Source organism: Rutilus rutilus (genome assembly GCF_951802725.1).
Source record: "Rutilus rutilus genome assembly, chromosome: 11".
Lineage (NCBI taxonomy): Eukaryota > Metazoa > Chordata > Actinopteri > Cypriniformes > Leuciscidae > Rutilus > Rutilus rutilus.
The window spans coordinates 13,440,650-13,458,121 of NC_140216.1; the positions used below are offsets into that span (position 1 = coordinate 13,440,650).

General features: G+C 37.6%; 2 protein-coding genes across 3 annotated transcripts; one reads left to right on the forward strand and one right to left on the reverse strand.

The window, feature by feature from the left end:
- Positions 1–3,461: 3,461 nt before the first annotated feature.
- Positions 3,462–4,629, reverse strand: rpa3 (replication protein A3). The gene is made up of 4 exons (XM_084422593.1): positions 4,400–4,629; positions 4,039–4,113; positions 3,836–3,944; positions 3,462–3,751 (listed from the first exon to the last, which is right to left on the reverse strand). Exons 1-4 carry the CDS (start codon positions 4,496–4,498, stop codon positions 3,669–3,671), a joined length of 366 nt encoding a protein of 121 aa, XP_084278719.1. The 5' UTR covers positions 4,499–4,629; the 3' UTR covers positions 3,462–3,668.
- Positions 4,630–5,335: 706 nt separating this feature from the next.
- umad1 (UBAP1-MVB12-associated (UMA) domain containing 1) lies at positions 5,336–16,903 on the forward strand. 2 transcript variants are annotated; one of them, XM_084424021.1, is made up of 4 exons: positions 5,336–5,384; positions 5,712–5,839; positions 10,494–10,579; positions 15,974–16,386. In XM_084424021.1, the coding sequence occupies exons 2-4, from the start codon at positions 5,761–5,763 to the stop codon at positions 16,250–16,252; spliced, it is 444 nt and encodes a 147-aa protein (XP_084280147.1). In that variant the 5' UTR covers positions 5,336–5,384; positions 5,712–5,760; the 3' UTR covers positions 16,253–16,386. The 2 variants fall into 2 exon arrangements, with proteins under 2 accessions (XP_084280147.1, XP_084280146.1); XM_084424020.1 differs by having other exon boundaries at positions 5,351–5,457; positions 15,974–16,903.
- Positions 16,904–17,472: the final 569 nt, after the last annotated feature.

Consider the following 17,472-nt stretch of genomic DNA (forward strand, 5'->3'; position numbering starts at 1 on the left):
ACCGAACATCCAAACCAATGCTGTGTGCTGGGCTAAATGCGCTCGTTGTACGATGGTATTTTGACCAGCTGAGAACTCGTGAAGACATAATAAAATATGTAAAGGAGTCAAAACAGCGGCGGGAATCCCTCCGTCACACACACATACACACACAAAATGAAGATCTGCTGCGAGGAGACGCAGTTCTGATGCCTGAACCGAACTGTGATGGGCAACATCGCGACTATTACGAGAAAAAACAGGTGAGCATTTTCTCCTTTTTAGGGTTGCATCTTGTCCCGTTTTTGGTTCATTTACATGTCTTTGGTCCTCATACCAGAGTTCGCTTGGAAGCTGACCAAATCTGCTGAGTGTGAACACAAGCGTACCCCTATCGAGTTGGTTTGCACATATTTGGTCGGGGCATTTGTTATTGGCTACTGAAATAATAATAATAATAATAATAATAATAATATTAATAATAATAAATATGACTGAATGTTTAATCTTTGGAAACAGAATAATTATTTGATCAAAGGATGACCACGTGGTTCCACTTCAGCTAATTATGTTTCTAAAAAGTATAGGCTATAGGCTGTCTGTTATAATAACATTAATTAATGTAGGCCTATTTATTTATTTATTCTTAAAGTAGCCGTTCTACAGTAAATGTTTGCGTCAAAGGTGAAAAGCTTGACTCTATTAAACGTATTTTACATCTGATCAAATCGGCATAGCCTATCCATTTCTGACCTAAAACCATTTAGAAAGTAGGCCTAAATATATCACTGTAGTCAGTGCTGAGTAGATTAGGCTACTTACAAAGTGTAATCCATTAATACTAATTACATGAAGAAAATTGTAGTCAGCAACAATCTATTAGGCTACATTACATTTCAGGGAATATAATCTGACTACTTTTAGTTACTTTTACATTCCTTTTGACCTAACTCGTTATCACATTTATTTGATTAGGATAATTTATTACACGCCAGGGCTTCCCAAACTGCAGGGGGTTTGAATAAAAGCCAATAATTAATACAATTTTATATTAAATTATATATATATATATATATATATATATATATATTATATATATATATATATAGGCTATGTATGTACAGGTAAATGTTTCTTATACAAAAAGCTGGTATAGATTTGTTGTAGTAAATGAGAAGAGGATGTTACTCATTTCCAATACAAATAAAATCTAATTTGTCTTCTGGTTCCTGCTGTTTTATTTAACATATTTTATATTTTAAAAAGAGAATGTTGTTAGTCTTTTCCAGTACTGATTAAATAAACATTTTCTGGCTATAGATACTGCCACACTCCTGTGCAAGTGGTACAAACAGCACTTTGTCAGAACTTGCAACAATATGGCAGCTGCTTGACCTCGGGCAACTCCTCACACCATCGAGCGCTACAGAGGCAGGCCACCTATTGCTCATCGTATTAAATACTACAACATGCAGAATGCATCTTTTACCCTAATGCCTTTTTTCCTGATGAAGATGGGTTGTCCTGTCAAAAAAAAGGGGAGTTACTCAACATGACAGCTATATTGAAGTGACTGCTTGAGGTATTTGGCTCATTCGCCCCCTCCTGACACGTTGTCATATGATTGATGAATTTTGTAATGGTACAAGTTTTTTTTTCCATAGAAATATTAGCCTCCCTCGCATTCCAAGGGAAATGCGAGGAAAATTCCAAAATTCTGGTTTTAGTTTCCTCTGCTCACTGGTCTGGAGAAATTAAATTAAATTAAATTATATTAAATATAAGTATATAAGTATACATAGTAAATAGTAAAAATAAGACCATAGTCTTATTATATTATAGTCTTATATTTTGTTAGCTAACTAAAAATTGTCATAATCAAAATTCATAAAATTAAACCAAGACCAGTTCAAATCCAGATGCTTTTTAATTTATAAAAAAGTAAAACAGTAAGATGATGCTAAACTTTGTTTTTTCATTTCTTGTATTTTAGGTCTTATGTTGTAAAAGCATAACAATACAAATGAACAAAATGTAATTTGTCTATTTAAAAAAAAAAAAAAAAAGAAAAAGTGTATTCCATTTTTACAATCTATCTATGATTCCAACTCATGGCCTTCATGTTTAGTTTTTCACTTCATTGCCATCTGGTGGTAGAATAAAAACAAGTTTATTGAACCCAGTCTTGTATAATAAAAAAAAGCCCAAAATGAATAATCTTGGTGTCCACTTTTAGGAAATGCTGGGAGACAAGCATTGAATAAAATAACCTGAAAAGAATAATTCTTCATTGTCTTTTGAATGTGGAATAACAAACATATGTCTGTAGACCAGCCTCACATATCCCCACATTCATCAAGTGCTGACCAGTCTTCACCAGTATGTTATTACTTGCAATGTGCATAGTAATTCGCCTTGAAGGAAGAGTTTACCCAAAAATAAAAAAAATCTAAAATTTACTCACCCTCAAGTTGTCCAACCTGAATAAGTTTCTTTCTCTTGCTAAACACAAAAGAAGATATTTTGAAGAATGTCGGAAACCAATCAGTTGTGGGACACCATTGATATCCATAGTATTATTTTTCCATACTATGTAAGTCAATGGGGTCCATCAACTGATTGGTTACAAACATTCTTGCGTTCAGCAGAAGATACAAAAACGAGGGCAAGTAAATGATGACATAATTTTCATTTTTGGATGAACTATCCCTTTATTATACTCATCTTGCAGTTATAGGATACACAAAACTGTTTAAATAAACACAATAAGGTATCATACCACTCCTGTTCACCCAATACAGTTAGAAAAAGAAAAAAATACTTTATTACTTAAATGACTGATCAGTCAACCCATCTTTTAATTTGAGTATAATCAATGTGAATTTAAACATGAAATTCTTATTTAGAAATAACTACATTAATAAAATAAAAATAAAATGCTTTTGGTACATTAATTTTTAAACTATGCTCAGCTCACTTTAAATGCAAATATACTTTAAGTATACTTTACATCACTACGGAAGCGTATTGCATTCACTTGAGAAAAAAAAATCGTTTTTCATTATGTAATAATCATGTTATTATGAAATCAGATAATCATTAAAGTCATTAATTCAGAAAAACAGAGCAAATATTTTTATTTCAAGAAAAAATTATCTCAGAATTCTGAGATAATTAAGTCATTAATTCAGAAAAACAGAGCAAAACATTTTTATTCATGGAAAATTATCTCATAATTCTGAGATAATTAACTCGTTAATTCAGAAAAACATAGCAAAAAAAAAAATCATGAAAAATTATCCTGTAATTCTGAGATAATTAACTCGTTAATTCAGAAAAACTGAGTAGATTTTTTTCCTCAAGTGAATGCAATACGCTTCCGTACATCTCTCTCATTGTAACTAACATAAATGGCTAAAGTAAGACAAATCCATTCATTTAGTCATGCTTTGCTTCATGATGAAAAAAAAAAACAATGTAAAAATGGTACAAACTTTTATTTTACTTACCTAATATTTTGTTGTAAATAACTTCCAGAATTATTTTGTCAATGTACAGCTGTAGAAGTCTTCATTAATTAAATAATGTGAACAACAGTTTTATATAAGTTTTATTTCAAGTAACAAAAACTGGACAAACGGTAAATATCCAATTATACAAAAACTGTAAAATGAAAATAAAAGTGCTGTTTAACCGCTTAATGACACCTCAAACGGGTAATACTGGGGATAGTCATGAAGGACTTTCAGGCTTTCGTTGTACAGCTCCAGATCTGCAAAGCAAGAGGAAATCTTTTACATCCAAGTGCAAATGACACGGACAATAGAACTATCATAATCAATATAACAAATTATACCGAAAGAGACTTTGTCCTCACGATACTGGGTATGTGAAACAGCCATGATTGTTCCTTTGTTGGACACCATTCCAATAACCTCAACAATCCCACTCAGCTCTTCATCCAGCTAAACAGGACGAGGGGGAAATATGACCTTTTTAATAAATGCCAACATCATACAGAGAGGTGCATCATATGCTGCTGCTGAACTGATCACTCACAGGATCATTGAGCTCCACTGATGCAGTCTTTCCTTCTCCATCTGAAAGAGTAAGAGCCTTTCCTGATGGATGGACCTGTCAATACACAACCATACTGTCATGTTCACACGCTAGACAGAACTCACACTCTTTCAATACGTTTTTATTTTGCAATGCGTGGAAAAATTCGCCCTAATAAGCTCGTCTTGCAGTTATTGAAAACTACTCAAATACACTAGACCGTATCATAACACTTATACCACGCATCATTCGCGCTTGATTTTCATTATACAGCTAACGTTAGATGGCTCATTGCGGAATAAATAAATGATAAAATTTTCATTATGCAGGACATGAATATAAGTGAATATTAGGTCAATACCGTTTCCAAGCGTCCAATGAAGCAGACTGGTCGATTGATGTATTGAGACAACATCGACGTATTGATTCTGGGCTTCGGGGACTCATAAACGCCTGACATTGCGTATGTTTACGGCAAACCACACAAGAAATAAAACCCAATATGACTTCAGTCGAGCCAAACAGAACCGCGGGAAAACTCGGATCAAGTGACGTATTTTTTCCCCCAGATGACCACGTTTCCGGTGCGTCAGAGAAAAACGCTCGACACAAATAGCCTGTTAACTATAGTTCCTAGTTGTGGTAAGTCCGAATCATTTCCGCTCATTCTTTTGATTATTATTATTATTTATTTATTTTTAATGTATTGCCTGTCAAATTACTTCATTGAACATGACAATAACCATTTACATATCAAAATGCAGTATAACAGTTTGAGGAAAAAAGAAGAAAAAAAAGGAAAAAATGTAAGAAATTGTACAATATCGTCATTACTTAAAAGCTTCACAGAAACCTAGTGCGTCATGTTTTACTAATTTTTCTAACCAATAAGTTACTCACTAGGGCTATAATAATTAATTTCTACATAAAATAACAATACGTTTGGTTTTCCTTTAGTCCATTTTTGTTTAATCATATGGTATTTTCCATCATTAGAAATAGATTTATGATAAAAGCCAAATTTGATTGTATTCTCTGTCTATCAAAATAAACTTTTTTCATATTTACAGAGAATAATTCTCAAGTGAACAACACTCTCTCCCCACAGAAATCACACGCACATGGTTATTTTAATAAGCACACACATAATAAGCGTATATTCACAGTTGTTAGTAAGGGACATGCTTGTAAATATTTACAGATACATTATTGATGCTTTACTACGTGAGCTTGAAGAACTGTTGGAAGTTCTTTTGGAAACGCATTGTTAAGAGTGATACGCAAAAGCTTCTTTTTTGTTTTCACACGGAGCGAAAAAGCAGATGGACACGGCGTGGGAAGGATTGGTAAACAAAACTTCAGTCGAGTAGCTCGCTTTTACCACAACAAAACTGAAATATTATACTCATATGATTTTAAGTAAGACAGTATTTCACTCAAATCTCAAAAAGATTGTTCTTTTTATTGTTCACTGTACTTCAGCAGAAATGTAGTATAGCAACGCTTGCTAACTTGCTTGTTTCTTGAGCTTTCTAGGAAAAACAAAGCGGCAGCACAGTTTTCATTGACTTCACGTTGTGACTTTATATAGATCACATTAATTTTGAATGCATACAGAAAAAGAAAATTACACTTGTTACACTCGATTGATTTCGAAATCTGCTTCATACCAGCATATCACGTGTGCTGAGGAGTGACTGATTTTCAACACAGACACACAAGATGTTGAAGTTTTTCGGATTCAAGAATGACGGAGCCAAAAAATCTTCTGAGAGGGAAACTGATGGATTTGTCATCATTGGTAAGTCATTTGATCATTTTATTTTAGGAGCACATTTCTGATTGTTTAGATTTTGTTTTATTATTTTAGTTGAATAATAAAGTGATATCTATCTATCTGTTTATCAGTCTATCTGCCCGTTTATCAATCTATCTGCCTGTCCGTGTGACCATCCAAAATATTGTTAAGAAACTATAAATACAGACGTTGTTTGGTTAATTCCTATCCACCACAAGAGGGCAGTATAGTTCAATCCTCACATTCAATGTGAATGTAGTTCATCAATAGTAATAGTTAAAACAATTCTATTTAGTCTCATTGACGTTTTTTCCTTAATATGAAGTAGCAATCAATCAGGACATGTATTTGGGGTTCTCTGTACCTCTGTGGATCACCATTTCCTGTACCTGGAGTGGATACAGGTGCCACAGCCTCGACAGTTAATACAATGAAATTACATAGCATACCTTTTGTTGTGCTAGTTGCAACTTGCAGTAATAAGGTTTTATGTTTTCATGCCTCCCAGCATACATTTTACTGTATTAGAGGGAATGTAGGTCAAAGGGACCTTGCTTCATAAAAAGCAGGATATGTTTACTGAGGGCTTGAGCCAGATTTGAATAGCTCACACCATGTGCTCATGTAGTTCGAGGAAATATTGGTAACCAGGGAATGGAAAATTACTGCTGAATATTTGAGGATAAATGGATGTTTGGCAAACTATGCTGGTTCTCCAATTTTAGGCTAACCATACTGTGAGAATGTTTTGGAAATAAACAGAGAATCTCACAATAGGAGAGTGATGCTTTTAATTTGAAGTTAACATTTATGTGAAGCTTGTCGCTTAACTCTTATGAAAATAATGGTAACTGGTATTAAATTATAGGCTACTATTTGCACTATTGGCAAGGCCGCATGGCCTACAGGATTATATAAGTAAATAGGCTCAGTTTTTGATTTCATATTGACTGTGTTCGGTTCTGGGATGTATAAATTATTATTATTTTTAAAGCAAAGTCTCAGTGTTTATTCCAAACTGATTATAAATATATTATTGTTCTATTGATTTCTGAGTCATAATCTTCAGCAGCATTTTAGGTTCATTTTGAAACAAAGTACATTACCCAATGTCTATTTTGATTTTTGAAACCTCTTTCATTCACTCTTCATTATGGGTTTAAGGAGTGTGCTTGGCAACTGGAACACAAACGGTACGTGATGTAACATTATGAAATTAATCCGGTCCAGAGTGCAGCTTGCTTCATGTGAACCAGTCTTAGTACTTTAGGGTAGAATTGTAGATTAACTCAACACAAGCATGATTACTGGACTACATTGAAGTGCTCTGGTACAACCTGGAACTAGACTAAAGGGGTTCGCCAGGCTGACGGGACTAACACATGTCCACTACCTTCACACAGCAGCAGAACACACTTGTCGATTTGGTTTGGAGCACTAAATATGGTTCTGTTATAATTGACTAGCTGAAATTTCTGATCATTTTTCCTGTATGAATGGAATCGCAATTGACAATTAGTCTATCATGTCATTGATGTAATGCACTGCACATAACTCCTGCTGAGTGTGAGCGGTTCATATGAAGTAGTGCTCACTGCAGAGCCAAATGACGTCCGGCTCCCCCTCTCTAGACATCATGGGTGGAGCTTGACCTAGTCCAGCTCCACCTCTGTTGATCTAATGGGTGGAAGGATATCGTTATGGGTAGGGTTAGGGTGTGGTTGGACCTTCTAGATCCACTCATTACGCCCAGATTACATGGAAGGGGATCTGTACGTCATGCTCCATTCATTGACTCTGCAGTGAGCGGCCTCTCATTCGGTTCACCTCCAGCACACTAAAACAGGCCCAAGGAACTTGCGTATGCGGCTGCAGTAACATGCTGATTGCTGACAGCACATAAGGGACACGATATAGGCTTACTTTACATTGCATTATTTATCTGTGCCACAGATCCACTTCTCTTGGGGAAAGAAATTCCTTGCTTTGACTTTGAAGTGCAAATGAGACCATAATTTGATATATGATTTGTAAAATGGCAAACAGTAGGAGTTTAGCAAAGGATCAGTTTATGTTCCATGTCAACTCACCTTTATTTATATATCGCTTTGTTGCAGATTGTTTCAGCTTTGGCTGCGTTTCCATACCCTTCAAATTGCACCAATTGAAAATACAGGCAATACGCGTCAATTTCGCAAAAACTCCCATATATTTAAAAAAAAATAATAATAATTTTACGCTCGGTTTTTCAGGCAATTCGAAAAATGAATATTTTGCAAAACTGCAATGGAAACAATGTTTTTTTTTTTTTTGCATTTACAGTTCATCTGGTTAAAGTCACATCATTCTTTAAAGAGGGCATGGTATGTTTGGACAGAAGACAAGTTCTTTATTAAACTCATAAAAGACGAAAGAATTCCACGTACTATAACCTCCCAGAAACACCTCATTTGTGGGGTATAACCTCCCAGAAACACCTCATATCCCAGTATAAGGGGTTTTCCTTGCCATTAATGCTTGGATAACATGCCTACGTCTCCTTCGATTAAAATGAATGGCTAGCGCGGTGGCTGCGAGAAACGTAAACCTATATCCGTCCGTCGCCATGATTTTTGGAACAAGGACAGTACAAGCAAAATGTTGAGTTTTGTAATTGTTTCCACTGAATTAATATTTATTCTAATAAATATTTAATATAATATTATATAATATAATATTAAATGCTCATTCACAGAAAGAACAAATGCTATAACAAGCGATAAACATCTTGGGCTCCACAATCCGCACCAAGAGATAATAACGTTCAAGCACCTGAGAACACTACACCCAGAACACACGCTTTAAAGACAAATGGATTTGATTGGCTGTCAATGTTTTTATTGGTCACCAGCCTGAAAGAAATCGATCTGAAAGTGATTAAAGCGAGATCGTTGTTATCGTACCGTAACGATTGTGGTGTGGGTGCTATTTTTATTTTATTTTTTACTTTGAGTTATAGTTATCAATCTTGGTGTTAATATTGATTCACTGCTGTAAGCGACTGGCTGTATTACAGCTGAAGTTATCCAGCCAATAGCACTGAGTAGTGTTCTACTTTTTTTTTTTTTTTTTGATTTTAGATGCTTGTGTAATGTAAAGGCTTCCAGTGAATTAATTCAATAATTGTGCTCTTTCATCCTTTCACACTAATTGTGTCCTTGTGCTACAGTTTGCTTTTCCGTATTAGCTATTAAAGCTGAATAAAATTGATTTGGGTCTTTATACATTCCAGAAGAGCATGTGTTTAACATCTGGTCATAAACGGATCAGGTCTGGTAGTGATGCACCAAAATTTTGGCTACCAAAAAAAATGCTTTTTTTCCGGTTTCAGCCGAAATCATTGATTGAAACAATGCTGTTTAATTAGCGCTTCTCAAATTATGCATTTCTCCAATGACTGACTCATTGACTACAAAAAAACAAACAAGAAAAAACAGGTGCATGACTAAAAACACACAAGAAGACCTTAAAAAAAGAACAACAGGAAAGCAGACTGTCACAATGCTCTCAAACTCTATTTTAATACAGTAATAGACAATTTATGTTTTGACTCTTTCAGCCTTCAGCGTCAGGTTGCAATATGTAAAATTTCTCTGGCTGAAATGTCAAGAATCAGCTCACTGTGGAAAAGCTTTTCTACACCTTAATTTATAACCTGAGAACACAACAAAATGTTCAGAACACCTTAACGGCAATCAAACCAGAGTTCAATTACCAAAACTTTACTTTCAGTTTTGATTTTCAGCTAAAACATCAAACCATTAGGGAAATGAAACTTGAATTGAGGTTTTGGTTAAAACATATATTTTGGTGCAATACCAAAATAGGTATTTGGTTGGTATAGGGAAGGTCTTATAAGAAATTCACTCTTACAGTGTTTCGCAGCAAATAATTCATTGTCGTTTGGAGATGGCAGTTTGAGACTAAATGAGGAACAGAGAGCATTTCCCGTGCAAAACAAATGAAAGCAGAGAATGTGACCCACGTCATGATGCAGTTGGAAACTGCAGTCCAGGAGGTACAGTGACTTGCACACTAACACCAAGACCTAGTGGTGACCTCTGGTGATTATATCGCTGTCAGTGTGAACGCCCCTTTAAACGCAAGTCATACAAGCTTTTTCCCTGAACTTAAACAATGGACACCATCTCAGAGGGAGTTATTTGTGGAGGTGTTGTGAAGGTGTTAATGACACAGGGAGGAGCCGTGGTGTGTGTGAAGGCCCCAGAGGTGAGCAGACGATCACCAAGACATTCAGTTGTGTTATTTTCAGGAGCAACAGATAGAGGCTGGGTTTCATTTTCAAGCAGGAATTACACCATCTGCAACTTCAGACAGGAAAAAGATGTAATGATGCGAACGGGTCTTGCATGGGGAATGCCTTTTTATGTTACACAGCATTCAGTCTAGTTATGGTTTCAAGGTGTTGCAGGTTACTCTTAAGTAACACCGTTGATTGTGGCTGTAAGTACGTCCTGGCCGTGGAGGAAAAGTTATTATTCTTTTTGAAAATCAAGCCGTTGCCGTAAAGCGTCTATGACTGGCATTGGGAATCGCTATGCCTTTCTTCTGTGATTGATTTTAAAAGTATTCATTGTGTTTATTCTTTGCCTTTCAGGTGAAACTGCCGAGGACCGGCGACAGAAGATTCAATCCATGAACATTGAGCAGCCTGCAACAAATGTAATAGTACAACCATCTAAGGTGTGTTTTGTTTCACTTAGTAGAGTGATCCATAATTACATATACTTAATGATGGTATGACAACAAACTTCTAACAAAATTTAGGCTAAGTCATCATTCATTTATAATCTTCCCATCCAGTGAGCTATTAATGTAAGACTTTGTATGAATTTGTGATTCGTATGGAAAAGCATTAGTAGGGCGTAAGCAGATAATACAAACATGTAAAAATGAATTCCAATTACCCACCAATTTTCCAAAACAAAACAGTTACAAATTGCTGTTGAAACGGCTGTGAACTGGATCAGCGGGATTATTGAAAGTGTAGGCTCAAAAGATTGAACAACTCACTGACTCATTGGTCCAGTCCCAGAGGTTCACTGGTTAACAGTTCACTGGTGGGCAAGCTTATCAGTGAATAACAACTTAAATTTTAGTCCATTCGTCACATAAATCTATCACATAGCAGAAGACTGTAAATGTAGTGCACATCACAAGTCAGAATCATATAGACAAAATTCAAAGTGCAGTCACATTTACCGTTATTTACATGGGCAAAATTCAGTCATTTTATTAGGAATCCTGGAATTTCCCGTGAGGGAGAAAAATTTCCACAGGAAGATTTGCAACAGGTTTAATTTAGTTGAACAACAGAAAGCTGCTCATTTCTAAAGTGACTTTTGTGTCACTTTGATCGATACACTATTAACAGTGGACTTTTTTGCTGACAAACTTTCACTAGTGTCACCGCACCTTTAAGATGTGTTTATTGGAAAAGAGCTGTATAAAGACTTGATGATGTACATGCTTGTTGAGGAAAGGTGTGCTGTTACTTTTTTTTTTAAGTGATCCAACTTACGAGTTTGACCTGGCGGATGATAAAACATCAAAACATTCTTTGCTTAGAGCTGAGTATCAGTAAACACAGAGTATGCTACGTTTTCAGTATGATCCTAATTAAATCTTAAGGATCACTCATAGAGTCGTCTGTGTTAGTGGGCCGGCGTGATTTCCATATGCTGTGTGCTGGACGCGCAACAGCACTGAAGAGAGAAAGATCCCCTTGAGTTGCGCTGGCCGAGCGGGTGTGTGACAGGTGCCAGGTGGCAGGACTTGAACAGCGCCAACATGTGCCGCTACCATTCAGCAAATCTGTTCCAGCACCGCCTGGAGACATATGGCTAATGAAAGACGCTCAGTCTCACTCTTTCTCATTGAATATGAGAGGCTTTCACAAAATCCCAAAGCCTAGAGTCAGTTATTGGAGTTGACTTGTGGACAGGATAAGTGCGTTTTACAATCACGTGGGCAAAATAATGGAAAAACCACATGAAAATCGTCAGCTGTCAAAGAGGCCTGACAGTGTGTGTAGTTTGATATGTGAGTTTCCAAAGAATTAGAAGTTCCAAAGAGGTCACATGATCACAAAAACAGCACAATGATTTAAAGCAGAGTTTAGTTTAGTTCCTCAACCCCAATTAAACACACCTGAGCCTGATTATCAAGGTCTTACTAGGCATACTAGAAACTTCCAGGCTGGTGTGTTGAGGCATGTTGGAGCAAAACTCTGCAGGACAGTGGCCCTCCAGGACCGAGGTTCGACACCCCTGCTTTAAAGGTTTAGTTCACCCAGAAATGAAAATTCTGTCATTATTTACTCACTCTCATATCGTTACAATCCCATAAGACTTTCATTAATCATCGATGCACAAATGAAGATATTTGTATGAGGTTTGTTCTCATGCGTCAAGAAAGTAGAGTTGAGCTTCCGTTTACTATATTTGAGTGCACTGTGTAAGTTCGCTGATCAATTAAACCACCCGATTAATATGGATTACTTTTACAAGCTCTTTATGAACATTTTGAACCGTCCGAGATTTGGGTGAATGGACTCTAGATTCTCAGATTTCATCAAAAATATCTTCATTTGTGCACCGAAGATGAACGAAAGTCTTATGGGTTTGTAAACGACATGAGAGTGAGTAATTGTTGACAGAATTTTCTTTTTTGGGTGAACTAACCCTTTAATGTTAGTCACAATGAAATCCTTCCATCCATCCATCTTCTTCCGCTTATCCGGGGCCGGGTCACAGGGGCAGCAGTCTAAGCAGGGATGCTCAGACTTCCCTCTCCCTAGACACTTCCTCCAGCTCTTCTGGGGGGACACCGAGGCATTCCCAGGCCAGCCGGGAGACATAGTCCCTCCAGCGTGTCCTAGGTCTTCCCTGGGGTCTCGTCCCGGTGGGACGCGCTCGGAACACCTTCCCAGGAAGGCATCCAGGAGGCATCTGGAAAAGATGCCTGAGCCACCTCAGCTGGCCCCTCTCGATGTGGAGGAGCAGCGGCTCTACTCTGAGCTTCTCCCGAGTGACCGAGCTTCTCACCCTATCTCTAAGGGATCGCCTAGCCACCCTGCGGAGAAAGCTCATTTCGGCCAACTGTATCCGGGATCTTGTCCTTTCGGTCATGACCCACAGCTCATGACCATAGGTGAGAGTAGGAACGTAGATTGACCGGTAAATCGAGCCGCCTTCACCACGACAGACCGGTACAGCGACTGCATTACTGCAGAAGCTGCACTGATCCGTCTGTCAATCTCCCGTTCCATCCTTCCCTCACTCGTGAACAAGACCCCAAGATACTTGAACTCCTCCACTTGAGGCAGGAACTCTCCACCAACCTGAAGCGGGCAAACCACCCTTTTCCGACTGAGAACCATGGCCTTGGATTTGGAGGTGCTGATTCTCATCCCAGCCGCTTCACACTCGGCTGCAAACCGTCCCAGTGCATGCTGGAGGTCCTGGTCTGATGGGGCCAACACGACAACATCATTCGCAAAGAGCAGAGATGAAATCGTGTGGTCCCCAAACCTGACACCCTCCGGCCCCTGGCTGCGCCTAGAAATTCTGTCCATAAAAATTATGAACAGAACCGGCGACAAAGGGCAGCCCTGCCGGAGTCCAGCATGCACCGGGAACAAGTCTGACATACTGCCTGCAATGCGAACCAAGCTCCTGCTCCGGACAGGGACCGGATAGCCCTTAGCAAAGGGCCCCGAACCCCATACTCCCAGAGCACCCTCCACAAGATGCCGCGAGGGACACAGTCGAATGCCTTCTCCAAATCCACAAAGCACATGTGGATTGGTTGGGCAAACTCCCATGAACCCTCCAGCACCCTGGAGAGGATATAGAGCTGGTCCAGTGTTCCACGACCGGGACGAAAACCACACTGTTCCTCCTGAATCCGAGGTTCTACTATCGGCCAGTACCCTGGCATAGACTTTCCCAGGGAGGCTGAGAAGTGTGATTCCCCCTATAGTTGGAGCACACCCTCCGGTCCCCCTTCTTAAAAAGAGGGACCACCATATATTGCACATCATATTATTATTTTTTTAATTAATCTTTAATAAAAACATTCCTCTCCCTCTTGTAACATCTTGTCTCTGATGACGTGTGCACTGGGACAATAATCCCTCTTCTCCAGCAACCTGTTGCTAACATGAGATCACAGCAATTAACAAGGATCTAATCAGTTCCCGATGGACAAAATCCAAAAGGTCCAGCCGTACATTTAAAAAAAAAAAAATTCTGTTTCACTTGGTTATACGCTACAATAGGGAATGCTTTTCACGCTTGATGCAGACTTTTAGGGGAAAATTAATTGACACTACATGCGAAACATTGACAGGAACAGAATGACACTTCATAGAAAAGCTGTTAAATGCCACGAAAGCACAACCTCAGAAATGACCAGAGAGTTGAATTAGCAGTTCTGTGACTCAGTCGGACCACAAGACGTGTGTTATGAGCTACACAAAGCTGCTATTCAGAAACCTCATTCAGATGATTAAAGGACAAGCTGAGAATTCTAATCAGTTACTTACCTTGTGTCTATCAAAACTGGTATGATTTAGTTTTTTCCTTGAAAGAATATCCAAGCTACTCTTTTCCTTACAATGAGTATGAATAGAGACCAATATTTCCAAGGAGAAGATTCAATTTTGAGTGAAACAAATTTTCGGCTGTTTCTCACACAGAGCTATCATGTGGTTTCAGGAGACTTGGATTTTAGTGCAAATCATATGGACTGCTTTTACTGTGCTTTTTAGTCAGCTTTCGATCACCATCCACTTTCATTCGTATGGAAGTTAAGATTTCCACCTTATTTAGTTCAGTTAGTTGTTAAGTGTTTTTGCTTCTCCCTCTATGTATTGTTACAGTCTCATGTTACAGTAAAAAACTGACATTAATAGATCATCATTCCCTGTCTGACATGTGTTTGGCACTCATATAAGACAAACAGGAAAAGTAAGAAACCACCTCCACAATTAAGACAAACAGATCCTGTTTACCTGCAGCTTAAGAAAGCTTTGCTCATTTAATCATTGACAAATTAACACATTTTTGAGCATTTAGTTTCACATTTGACCTTACTTGATAATGCACAGGATTGACAGTGTCTCTTACTGGTGTATTAGAGCTGATTATGTTATAATACACCACTACACCCAAACTATTATATATTTTAGAATTTTCTTTGACATTTTCAAAGTCATTTATGCTCTCCAAGGCTGCATTTATTTGATAAAAAATACAGTAAAATACAAAAGATCTGTTTTCTATTTGAATATATTTTCAAATGTAATCTATTCCTGTGATGGCAAAGTTGAATTTTCAGCATCATTACTCCAGTCTTCAGTGTGATACAAAACCGTGATACATATTTTTTTTTTGGATTCTTTGATGAATAGAAAGTTCAAAAGACTAGCATTTAAAAATTGAAATCTTTTGTAACAATATAAAAGTGTTTACTGGCACTTTTGATTCATTTAATATGTCCTTGCTAAATAATAGTTTTAAGTTCTTTAAAAAAAAAAGAAAAATCTCACAGTAGTGTAGTTGAATGAGAATTGTTTGTCTTGATGAAAATAATTCACTTCTATTTACAAACAGGTTTAAATGTGCTGCACATCTGTGCATCATTAGTTGTGTCAGACTGGCGTTCAGCTCTAGTTGTGGTACAACATGTGATTTCCTTCATCGTGATGTTTCAGGGCTGTAATGAATCATCCGGCTCATATGAGACCAGATTTCTCAGCTATGTGGCTGCAGGCTCTCTCTTTTTGGGGGTAATAATGAGAGGCACATTTCCTGACTCATTGCAGTCAGTCTTACTAATAACAAATAATGCTAAATGGACTGATACCTGATGTATTATATCAGCTGACCTTGAGCATTCAGCATTGATGAGGATTTAAAGAGCTAAACACCTGCTCGCAGTGGCACAGCTCACAGTCTGGTAAATGGTACTATAGTTGAGTCACACATGCTGTGATGAACATAATAACAGTACTGCTCTTCAACAGCTCAGGTTTCTCAGTTTTCACTGTGGATTTTCTTTCTTTTTGTTCAGCCATCCAGTGCCGGGAACAGAGGATTTGCAGAGACTGCTCAGCCTTCCTCTCAGCCCACATCTGCTAAGATGTCCTCAGAAACGCACGGTGTGGACCCCACCCCTGCTCTCCCTGAACTTCTAGGCGATATACCGTTCACTTTAGCACCACACATCCTTGCCATGCAGGCAGGGCTGCCCTTTGTAACAGATATCACCTTGCCTCATGACATAAATGACAAACTAGCCAACTTTCGTTATGACTTCTCCTTGGAGAACTCTGTGCTTTGTGAGCCGTGACTCTCAGCCCATCAGTCATATCACTAACACGTGATGAACTATGAGCCTTTGGTTGTCAAGATTCTCCTTAACCGCTTGCCTCTTAAATAAATGAAGATCTAGTTCCAGTTAGCTGAAAAAAAAAATCGGTCACTGACTAATAGGGTGTTGGACTCAAACGAACATATTGTCCATTTAGTTTAAATAAGTTAGTGAAGTTCGCATCAAGATGGTTTACAGTCTCTCAGGATCTTACACTTGATTGTGTGAGATGAGTGTTACCGCCTCATTTAAAAACAGTAGATGAGTATTTATAAGATGACATATGGCTTTACATTTTTCAAATGTAGTTTGTTTCAATTTTACGGGTGTAAATTTTGTGCAATTTAGCATTTTGACTCTGGGGTCCTGTAGCATAAGATGATATGCTGAAATAGTTTCGAAACTGTTATGTTTCTTAGTAGTTGCATTCGGTTGTTTGATGTTTCAGACATCGCAGTCTGCGTTGGCCTTCCTCAGTTTTTTCTTAGTTCTGCAAAGACTTACTGTAATTTATGGAACCGGTTTCAAGAAGTTTTCTTCCAGATCGTTCACTTAAACCAGTCATGATATATAGAAAGAATGATTTTATAGTAATCTGTCACTCAGCAATGTAATTCTTTAAACATATCTAAAATAAATAATTGGATAACAAATATAAGTATTTAATGGAAAAATAAATTATATTTTTAAAATACATATAAATATTAAAAATGACAATCATAATGACCTTTTGGCTAGTCCACTATATTTGCTGTAACTACAGTGAGTACCCATAAACCTTAAAGGTGTAGCAAAAACACTCCTCTGTCTGCTACCGGTCAACCAAACAGATAGTGCCGCCGTTAACTGACGCCATTGGTTGTGTCAGTGTTGCTGTGCTGTGCTGTTTTGGATGCAAACAGTGTTTTGATGGTGTTTACACTTCAGGGGAATCAGTAATAAAGCTTATAAAACAACAAAAGCAGAGAGTGCTACACGGTAGTCTTTACGTAGCCACTGGTGCTCATTGGATCAAACTATAAAGACGACATACTCCAAGGCACTCACATGGTGAAAGTAAAAAGCCTTTAATTAACTGGGCTTAATCATTAAAAACCTCCAAATAAAAGTGTAGATCTACTCGTTTTGGCTTTTTACTTTCACCACATGAGTGCCTTGAAGTATTTTGTCTTTATAATTAGAATTTTGCTTACTTGTAG